Source organism: Armigeres subalbatus, chromosome 2 (assembly GCF_024139115.2).
Source record: "Armigeres subalbatus isolate Guangzhou_Male chromosome 2, GZ_Asu_2, whole genome shotgun sequence".
NCBI classification, from domain to species: Eukaryota; Metazoa; Arthropoda; class Insecta; order Diptera; family Culicidae; genus Armigeres; species Armigeres subalbatus.
In genome coordinates this window covers 351,706,843-351,718,121 of record NC_085140.1, presented here as the reverse complement: position 1 = coordinate 351,718,121, position 11,279 = coordinate 351,706,843, and the positions used below count along the sequence as shown (strand labels likewise).

The 11,279-nt window shown below is 37.5% G+C and overlaps 1 protein-coding gene across 1 annotated transcript in view; it reads left to right on the top strand.

The window, feature by feature from the left end:
- The first annotated feature begins 360 nt into the window (after nucleotides 1–360).
- Nucleotides 361–11,279, top strand: part of LOC134210045 (chaoptin) — a 72,220-nt gene continuing 61,301 nt past the window's right edge. The window contains exons 1-2 of the mRNA XM_062686068.1: nucleotides 361–428; nucleotides 1,006–1,116. Of these exons, the coding sequence (XP_062542052.1) occupies nucleotides 361–428; nucleotides 1,006–1,116 (179 nt within the window). The remainder of the gene's footprint in view (nucleotides 429–1,005; nucleotides 1,117–11,279) is intronic.

The window sequence follows — 11,279 nt, the reverse complement described above, 5'->3', positions numbered from 1 at the left end:
ATATATAGAAGTATATCTTACTTAGTGAATGAATGCTTCGAAGTTCAAACGAAACGAGATGTAGGAAAGGCATTCAACAATTTCAAAAGATGCCATTAAACGAAACACTCTTTAAATTACAAACAATTCATTCTTGACGCTTCTATGAGACAAATTCTATTCCCCGCCTCAGAGTACAATGAAGATTAACCATTTGATAGTAACACGATGGATGAAACTGTGTTTGTCATCCCATAAAATAAATGATTTGTATTGACTGTTCAGTTGTCCCAGATTTCAATCTACGCAAATGCTTTCGAACAATAGTTCCCGTAATTCAATAAGAAAAACTGTTATTTCCGTTGCTCCCCGGACAAATCCATGCCAGGATTTCACTTTGTCAATACTCACATTGCGCATTTGGATTGTCCGGCAAACATCAGCAGCAGGTAATCCTACGGTTTTGGGGCGGAAGGTGGTGTTTAGGATTTATTTCCTGTCCTTTGTTCATCTGACAGGTGTGTCTTCTGTTGTTGATGTTCACAAGCAACAGCAGAGGCATCAAATCAAATCAAATCGTATTGAGGCCAGCCGGTCCGGAAGGATGCCAAATCGGAAAGCTTTGCCACTGTCCATCCAGCTTTCCATTCCCCCCAAAAACACACCTCCAATCAGATTAGATGTAAATACCTACTCGATAGAACAGCGGCAGGCTAACAGAAGTTCGCTGGCCATAGCACCTTTCGGCACGTGAAGCCTCCGGCACCAATCTGTCAGGAGATAAAATTCAATTACCGAGCGTTCAAATATTTTCCATCTCGAATAGCGGGGCATTTGCCATTTTTGTCGATTGAGAGTGACACGTCTGATGGGTGCCATATTGCAGCGAGTGACCAAAATCGGGAAACTGAAAACATAACCAGTACAGTCGATAAAGGGGGGGGTGCGTGGGAGCAGAACGGGCTTCTGGAAAGTTTATTCAATTTTCAGTAACATGCTCTATTTGCTTTTCGCTTCTCTTTCCAGCTTCATGCAGCACTCGCTCGTCTCGCTGGACATCTCCGACAATCAGCTGCAAGGATTGCCATTGGATTCGTTGAAAAATGTCCATACGTTAAGCCGATTAGTGGCACAGAGGTAAGTGAAGCGTGCGACCACCGACCCGAGGTGTTTGTTTTAAGGTTTAGCCCGGTGTATGTGTGTGGCTTTCGAATGGGTGATACCGGGAATACCGGAGAGTGTGGTCTTTGATGATAACCCTGTTAGCTTTATGTGATTAACGGTAAAAGCATCGTGGGAGTCAGCTGAACGTTATTTCCGATGGTTTGACTTGCGGAAATAAAGTGATCAATGCTAGCGTTTTTACCGTTTTCTTTTCTTAGTCGAAATTGAATCCTCATGTTTAAATGATTTCTGAATGTATTGGATTCTAAACTTCCACAGAAATGTACATAATTTTGTTGGTCCCTTTGCATACATTTGTACATAGAAGTTGAAAAAAAATCTACCAAAATGCAATCAAGTTTTGACATTGAATGTTATAGTACTAGAACATCTAATAATTAAAAAAAAAGAAGACCACCGATAGTGCTAGTTGTTTTTGTTTCATAATGTTAAACAATTTTTCATGAAATGAATAAAATTATTCGATATTACCTGAAACATAAAATGGATAATTTTCTGCAGAATCACTGATAAGTTTTCCTCGGATTGACTATAATTATTTATTTCCCCAAAATTTTGTTGTCAAATGGTCGATTCTTTTGTTCCCGTTTTGAGGCGCATAAAATAGCAGTAGATAATGAAAGTAAACTTATTATCTCTTCAAATAAAAACCGACCCATCCAATAATGTCTTCAAATTTATGTCACGTCTTAATATTTGCAACCAATCGTAACCTCGGGAGTTCGTTGTTCGAATAAACGTTTTATCGCATTGATTCAAATTACAAACACCTGAGGTTACAATTGGTTACTAGCATCAAGACGCACGAATTAAATCGGCGAGCTTTTAATTGTTATGCGATGAACAAGCGCCGATCTGAATAACAGTGGTTTTCAAACTGCGTTTAGAGGCTGCTCAGTAAATAGGTCGTGGAAGTTGAATTAAAAGCAAAAAATTCCGGAAGTAAAAACCACAAGAACTTTTCTACTTTTGCATTATTTCATCTATTTTCCTACTCGAGACGAGCCAGCCTTGGGCTGAAAGTCTCGTTAATAAAGACAAAAAAATCTATTTTCCTAATCTTCAATCGTAACAGTTTCCATCAGCACTGGAATAAGCGTTGAAAGATTTGCACTATTTCGTAAGTAGTACAAACCTAGATTATAATGCGCCCTTCTAAATGCTAACTCAACAGCAATCCGAAACACGCGAGAAAAGTTCACTTAAGTTACTGGCCGATCTCACGATGATTTATCGCAAAACTGCGGCAGACGCTATCGACGCTTATCGAGATGATATTCGGCGCGCAACCCATGTCACCCAATGCTGAACAACACCGCACCAAAGGCCTTCACTTTGTGCCTTCACCGATGCCGATGCTGGGACCGCTCTCCACGGAATTTTGAACAAAATGGCTCACACGCGGGAAAGCTGCTTTTGTGTATCTAATTAGCTCCGCCCCTTTGGTAATTCTTGAGGGCGCAAACGGTTAATGAAGAAGAACCTTTAACGGTTAATGAAAAGGCGGGGCAAATGGGCTTACTTGATTGGAAACATAACAGCTGCTTTCCTGCGCTTGCGAGCCATTTTATTCGACATTCCGCAGAGAGCAGTCGTATCGGCATTAGAGAGCGGTCTCAGTATCGGCGTCGGTGGACATCTTCGGCGTGTTACTGCTGAGAACTCATTCCGAAGGATGGTAGTTTTTGAAGCCGTTGTCAGCAGCAAGTTAACCTTTCTCGGAACATGGTTTGACTGCTGATAGTGGTTGTAAAAGGCGCATTTAGCGTAAGTCCATTTTAAACGGAAAATAGTGGATTCGTGAAGAATTTTCTTTAAAGTGACAAAAAATGTAGCGGCTATGATGGCGTCAGTAGCGGTGGGGGTTGCTGCAGAAAATGTATTAAATTTAAATAAAATGCGCATTTTTGTGTTCTTTTCAGAACACACTACAATTTGCTACAATAGATGGTAGTATCATTATCTTCATCACCAATAGTGATTCAAAACACGCATTACGGAAAATACATAAATCGGTTCTTTCAAGGATCACTGTTTATACTAGAGAAAGTTGATCCGAGATAAATTTATTTCAAAAATGAAAACAAAAATGAAATTGCTTCACCATCCCCCGGCAAAGAGCATTAATTCCATATAAATTCCATTAGCTACCACGCGGTTTTATTTCATTATGTTGAGAAAATTCACATCGTTTCAGCCATTTCTTCTCTCCAATCACAGCAACAGCAACCAAGCTACCTCGCCAAACTCTGATGCCACCGAAAAATCAACCCTTTCTTTCCAGAAAATGCCGGTTTTCTTTCTCCAAATGCGCCTTTCTTATAACAAACACAGCAACTTGCGTTGGAATTAGGCAGCGGCTGCGTGGTGGTCACTTTTTGCCCCACTTTTTGCCCTTTTGCGGAGGCGGCGTCACGGCTGTGCGCCGTTGACTTTTATCGGCGGCGGCGGCGTGAACCGGCGTGGATAAAAAAATAAATGACTGGAAAAATCAATTTTACCGTGGATTTTTGGATTACCGCGGTTTTGATTCACACAGTAGGAATCGCCCGTATAAAAACCGACTTCAGTGGATTAAAATTGCAATATTCTGCGTTTGCCGATCATCAAATAGCACATTCAAAATAGTCTATTGCCGGCGATACTAATCAATACCCGATTTCAAAATATTATTTGAATTACCACTCTTTTGTTATTCTTTTATTTTGATTAATCAAATTTTAACAATAAATCCTGCTTGACTTTTTCGTGACCCCTAAGTGTTAAGAATTAGATTTCGGTGTCATAGAGCTAATTTGTTAATAACTTTTTTTAAAAGTTATTTCCTATTGAGGATTATGATACCCTTCATTCGTTTTGATCTCAAAATATCAAAATTTCAGAAAAATGTAATATTTTTCCTGAAATTTGGTTAAATATGCCAACAAAGTTCTTGGTGGAGTTTCTGAAAGAATTTCTGGAGGAAACTATGATTTTTTAAATTCCTACTGGTATTTCTCAAGAAATTTCATTAGGAATTCCTTCGTAAAATCCTATGACAATTTCCGCAGTTTTTTTGGCAGCCCTTACTTTGCACCGTTCAATATGCAAAAACGATCCATAAAAGAATGAAAAACGATCCGTAACTAACATCTGAATGTTCCATAAAACGATACCATAAATCCATAAAATAGTTCGGGAGATTCCATAAAAAATAATTTTATGATCCATAAATTGAAAAATGATCCATAAAAACTATATTTTGATCCATAAAATTTCAAATTTGCGCAATTTTTATCCTGATGATGATCCATAATTTCAGTAATATGATCCATAATTTTGTTTATATGATCCATAATGCTTGGAAAGAAGGCCAATGAATTATATTAATTGATCCACACATTTTATAAAATCTATGGATCATTTGCCAAAATTTATGGATCATATCACCAAAACTATGGATCATTTGAACAAAGCTATGGAACAAATGGCCAGAGTTATGGATCATATGACCAAAATTATGGATCATACTACTGAAATTATGGATCATCATTACGATAAAAAAATGCGCAAATTTGGTTTTATGGATCAAAATATAGTTTTTTATTGATCATTTTCCAAAGATTTATGGATCATTTGTTCATGGTAAAATAGCAGGAATTGTATTGTTTTTCTTGACTATGTTAATGGAACATATTTTCCCATTAATTGCTAAATTTTAGTTTAGTTATGGATCGAAAAAATATTCTTCATGGGATCTCCTGAACTAATTTATGGATTTATGGTAGCGTTTTATGGAACATTCAGAAGTTATTTATGGATCGATTTTCGTTTTTTTAAGGATCCGTCTCTATTGTTTATATGCAAAAGTTTTGCCGTTTTTTTTATTTTGGAAAGAATAATCCATTCAGGTTCTCTTTGGGAATTTTCTTTAGTAAATCATAAAATATTCCTGCTGGAATTCATTCGTAAATTTATCAAAGAATGAACTATTTTTGGGTGGAATTCCTAAAAGAATTTTCTGAAGGACTTTCCTAAATAATTCCTGAAGTAGTGTCGGAAAGTGTAGTAGGAACCTTTTAAGAAAATTTTGAGAAAATCTCCACAGACATTTTCGAAGGAATTCCTAACAGTATTTCCAAAATGCATCCGCGGCTGCTCCCACATCTTCCTCTTTTGCACTCCCCAGAGCCAACGTCCTCTTCCAGGTTCTCTGCAAGTTCTTTTGCTGATCTCTCTTCCTGCATGCGCACTACATGTCCAACCCACTGTAATCTGCCTTATTTTATAAACTTACCTATGTCTGCATTTTTGTATACTTGATTTAACTCGTGATTCATTCATTCGTCTGCGTCATTTACCATTTTCCACCACGCTGCCAAGTATTAAGCGCAGTATTTTCAACTCAAACACTTCGAGAATACGATAATCTGCATCTTTTAACATCCATGATTCATGGACGTACAGGACGACTGGACGAATCAACGATGTGTACAGAGCTAGTTTTGTCAGTATACAAGTTACAAAAGAATTTACTGGAGGAATTTTCAAAGGATTACCCGGAGAAACTATCTAGAAATTGCTTAATGGGAATTTCAGGAAAAAATGTTGAGGAACTTGATAAAGAACTCCTAAAGTAATTACTAAAAAAATTCAAAGGAATTCCTAAAATAATCTTCCGAAGAAATAACAAATTAATTTTCAAAGAAACTCCAAAGCAAAATTCCAAAGCTGAAAGTAATCCGAAGTAATCTATAAATAAAAATATCTGAAAGAGTTTTTAGAGATTATTTCGGAATTCTGAAACAATTTCCTAAGGAACTCCTAAAACATTCTCTGTAGATGTTTCTTAAATAAATAAAAAGACAGGGACACCGTATTCGACCAGAGGTCGTACAGACTGAACACTCAACACCAAGCATGAGACAACGGACAGGTCACATAACACCCAGTGGACCAATGGAGAATTTTTCGATCTCGAAAAGTTTTCTTTTAACCGGCCGGGAATCGAAACACAACCCCATAGCACATGCGTCTAGACGATTGACGTCGTTTTCCGCACGGCCACGAAGCCCATAAAAAGAATTTACGAAGGATTTTCAGAAGGCACTATATCTGAATTTCTGAACGAAGTCTTGACGGAGTGTCCAAATAAATTCGGAGATATCTAAGACTGTCAGAAGTTCCTTCAGGAGTTACTTTGAGTTACTTACTTCATCGGATATTCCTTCAGGAACTTGATCAGGAGTTCTTAAGGAACTAGGAACTAGAACTTTGCAAGGAATTCCAAAAGAGTTCTTAGAAGAATTTCTTAAGGAATTTTCGGGAAAATACCTTAACGATTTTCCCAAGGTTTTCTTGAACAAATTTCTGAAGGAACTTTTTCCGAACTAATTCCTGAGAGAAATTCCAAAATATAGCTGAGAGAATTTCCGAAAGACTTTCTGGAATTCGTTTCCGGAGGAGTTTTTGTAGAACTTCTGAGGCAATTTCCGAGGGAAGAATTTGGAGAATTACGAAAAAAATCCAAAGGAATTCCTGGAGAAATCTAGGAATTACTTCAGAAATACCAGGAATTCTTTTAAGATGTCGTTAAGCAATACCTTCAAAATCTCTAAGAGTTCAAACGGGAATTATTTTCGAAAATCCATTCGGGCTTTTTTTAAATGCCTTCGGAAATATATTTAGAAATTTTTGAACAAAACCCTCCAGGAATTTCTTCAAAAAATTCATTGAGGAACTCCTCAAAAAATTTTCCTTGGATGATCTAAAGAATCCACCAAGAATTCCTTTGGATATTTCACCAGGGATTTCTTTAAAAGTTTCTTCAAAAAGCCTCCGGGATTCCTTCTTACATTTGTTCCAGGAAATCCATTGAAAACTAATTAGAGAATGAAATAGTTTTCGGTGGTTGCTATTTGAATTTTCGAAAAAAATAAACAAACAAATTAAACAACTAACACTGGAAAAACCGAAGGTATTACTTAAAGAATTTCGTAAAGAACCCTTGAAGGCATTTTCGATAGAATTCCTGCAGGAAGTTCTGGAAAAATTCCCGGAGAATGTTTTAAAGGAATTGCTAGAAGAAATTCCGAATAAATTCCTCTGGAAGAATTTATTTAAGAAGTTTATAGAACAATTGCCAAAAAAATCCATAAGGAGGTATTGCTTTAAAAAATTAAAGAGTTGCTAAACAGTTTTTAACGATTTCTAGAGTTAGAGTCGTAGAGTTCTCTGCATCTTTCTTAAGTAGGTGTCCAACTAACCATCCTTCCCCTTCCTCAGTATTCGCAAGGACGTGGCCAGGACAGATCTCGACTATTGGAAAGTGCCTTGCTTCCATCTAAGAGGTAGTGATTAGTCCCAAATCATTATCTGTGGTAACGGATGAAAGTGAAAAGCTACTCTCGTACAATAGTGTTGGCTTGTACCACCTACGAATTTGTGCGAAATGCTTAATGCTAATGCTAATGCTAATTTCTTAACGATTCACCTAAGGAATTCCTAACAACATTTTCGTAGAAATTACTGAAACAATTATTTTGTATGAATTTAATAAGGAATTTCCTGAAGAAATTCGTGAAGGATTTTCTGAAGAAATCCGTAATGGAATTTGTGAAGGAATTTGACGAGAAATTTCGTGAGACATTTCCGGAAGAATACATAAAGTAATTTTCTAACCCAAGTAGCACACATGTCCCACATAGATTACTGCAACGGATATGCGACTAGATTTGGTCACTATCAAGTTGCTGCAACCATTTTAGTCTGACTTGTGCTGCTCGGGAAGGTTTTTTATTGAAATTTTTCGGGGGAATATCTGGAGGAATTTACTAGGAAATATATCAAGTGGTTTTGGCGTTTTGGGCATGTATTCAAGCCTTCACAAAAGCTTATGTACCACATCAAATATAATTTGCGAGTCACCTGCAGTGGTCTTCGCCGATGGTTCCGGTCAAATTGTTGATTCAGTGTTATCTGTTTAAATGTAGACTAAATAAATGAAATGAGTCACCTACAGGCAGTGTTGTCTTACACTCTGTGCAAAAAAAAAATCTGCTGTTTGATTTTACTCCATCTAAACGATGGACACTTAGAAATACATTATTGATATATATTTATATACAAATATTTTATTGGATGCACTTACTTAGTTAAGATTGTAAAACCGTTTGGATGGGGCATATTTTTTTACACAGAGTGTAGAACAACACTGCTTACAGATTCAGGTGCCCGACTGAATGAGGCTTTGGCTTAGACCAGCGGTTCTCAACCTGGGGTACATGTACCCCTGGGGGTACCTTCAATGTCCCCAGGGGGTACCTCGGGCAAAAATGCGTAATGGCGGATGTATTACAATGCCAATAAAAACTTATCTATAAAGTTTTGATGATTGTATGATTTTTTATTTCAAAACATGGTATTGAATATATTATGTATGGCGACCAATATATCAAAGCCAACCGTCTAAGACAAATAAAGTACTCTCCATTTTATTCCACCAGTTAATTTTCGTTATCTTTGCAGATACGTATTTCGACCACAACTGTGTGGTCGTCTTCAGTGTCTCGTACTTGACTCGACTTAACTCGACTTAAGACGAGTCAAGTACGAGACACCGAAGACGACCACACAGTTGTGGTCGAAATACGTATCTGCAAAGATAACGAAAATTAACTGGTGGAATTAAATGGAGAGTACTTAATTCGTCTTAGACGGTTTAATACATTCCACTTTATATATTTTTCTGATATCAAAGCCCGTTGAATCCTGCACACTACACCGGCACCACCAAGACGGTAGAACAAAATTTCAAAAGAGCAAAACGTCAATTGACTTTAAATCTAGAATCTAAGGGTTCGAAAGCCTCCATTTGAGAGGTATGAAGGCTTTTTTCCGAAAGGCTCAGTAGCTTCGTTACAATAGGCTTGAAAGTCTTCTTCTAAGCAGATCGTAGAATTCCTTTTGAGAGGAACAGAAACATTTTTTTTAAATCCAAAGATGGTTAAAATTGGCTTACAATGCCTGCGACATTATCGTCGTGCTGGTAAATTGGTGAGATTTGTTTTTGACCACGCGGCATTCGATTCTCTTCCACACCATGCGCTTGCTTGGTTTCAACCAGTTTTTTGTCATTCTTCTATCGCAAATCGTATAGGGTAAATCACTACTTGGGCCTATGAACCCGATTCCCGGCTCACTGCACAGAAAACTAATGATTTATACTGTTTGGAAGCCGTAGGCCTTTGATTGATCATTTTAAAAAAGTCTACCATATATCTTGCACAATATTTAGTATTTTTGCCTTTCTGGTACACTAAGTGTACCGAGGGGCTATATGTTCGCTCGAAAAACAAACTTTCTATAGAAGGCCCGTAGACCCATAGTGTTGTATACCAATCGACTCAGCTCAACGAACCGAAAACAAACGAACTGAAATGTATCCTCAATCTGAACAAAAAATCACCTCGCCGAAGAACTTCTAGTCAAAAGGCCAAGAGCCTATTTTTAGTATGAAAATAATACTTCATCGTTAATCTGTCTAATACGTTAACGCTATCATGTTATTTGAAATTCTCTCGATTTCAAAAAGTGAAAAAAATATTGTTCTTATGTTTTATCTTCTCAACCAAAAAAAATATTATGAATAATACCATCTGGCATCACGTTGTCGTCGAACGTGCATATTTTTGTTTACGTCACATTTTTTAACCTTCCCGAGAGATAATGAGAGATTAAGATGTTGAGAGATTGAGTGAAAATATATTTTTCAAGCAGAATTGAACCCCATTGTAATATTACACGGCCCACAACATTCAGGAAAAGTTGCTTCCTGTCATAAATATTAAGTAAACATTCAAACAGTCGTACGCATTTAAGACCGGGAATAGGGTAAGAAACCCTACCTATTGCTCAACATGTCCACTGATAATAAACTGGCATCTGTCTCAACTGATCGATATCTAACGTTCGGTGGGACAAGGGTATCTGTTATCAATGCACTTGTTTGTTCTGTACCGTCGTCATCCGCTGCTTTACACTGCTAAAAAAGTTTACACACAAAAGACTTTGAAGTATGCTCTTTTGAATATAAAGTATTCAAATATGACTTCAAAGTACGCTCTTTCGTGGGAGAATGGGACTACACACAAAAAGGAATAAATATTATGCACAATTATGACTAACTTTTATTCACAAATGATTAACTTTTATGCATAAAAACAGGAAAAATGTGTAAATCTTATTTTATGCATCATATAATACTCCTCCCTCCTGCGGTAAGACGCGCGGCTACAAAGCAAGACCATGCTGAGGGTGGCTGGGTTCGATTCCCGGTGCCGGTCTAGGCAATTTTCGGATTGGAAATTATCTCGACTTCCCTGGGCATAAAAGTATCATCGTGTTTGCCTCATGATATACGAATGCAAAAATGGTAACTTGGCTTAGGAACCTCGCAGTTAATAACTGTGGAAGTGCTCAATGAACACTAAGCTGCGAGGCGGCTCTGTCCCAGTGTGGGGATGTAATGCCAATAAGAAGAAGAAGATAATACTCCTTTTATGGGTAGTCCCATTCTCCCGCAAAAGAGCATATTTCTCCACAAAAGAGCATACTTTCAGTTCTGCGTGTATGGGATCGAACAAATATGATCTACTTGCAGCTTAATACGGTGACGATATCAGCGTATTTAAATTCTTAGTAACTTACTAACCCCTAAGTCACTAAATCGGCGGTGCACAGCGATAAACACCTTATCTATAAACATTCTTCTATGGAAAGGGACTGTCGCTCAAATTCCGATTACACAGCGCAAAGCACAGATGAAGAAGGATGCAACCTACGTCTGATAGAAAACATTGTAGCTCATCACCACCGCTCGCTAACTGACTGAGTAGATTTGTATTGGTTTTTTGTCTTTTTTGTCTAAGACGTCTGTGTTTTCTATACCGGGCTACACTTTGAGATTGCGAAAATATGATACACTCTACGTTCCGTATCACAGCCGTTTGTTTTTTTTTTTGTTTTTGACTATTTAAGGTGGTTATACAACAAAGCCCCAAATCGGCTATCTTGGAAACCACGTGCCTTTTCTTGTGATTTTTCAAGAACACGAATTGAGAAAACCACAATGCCCA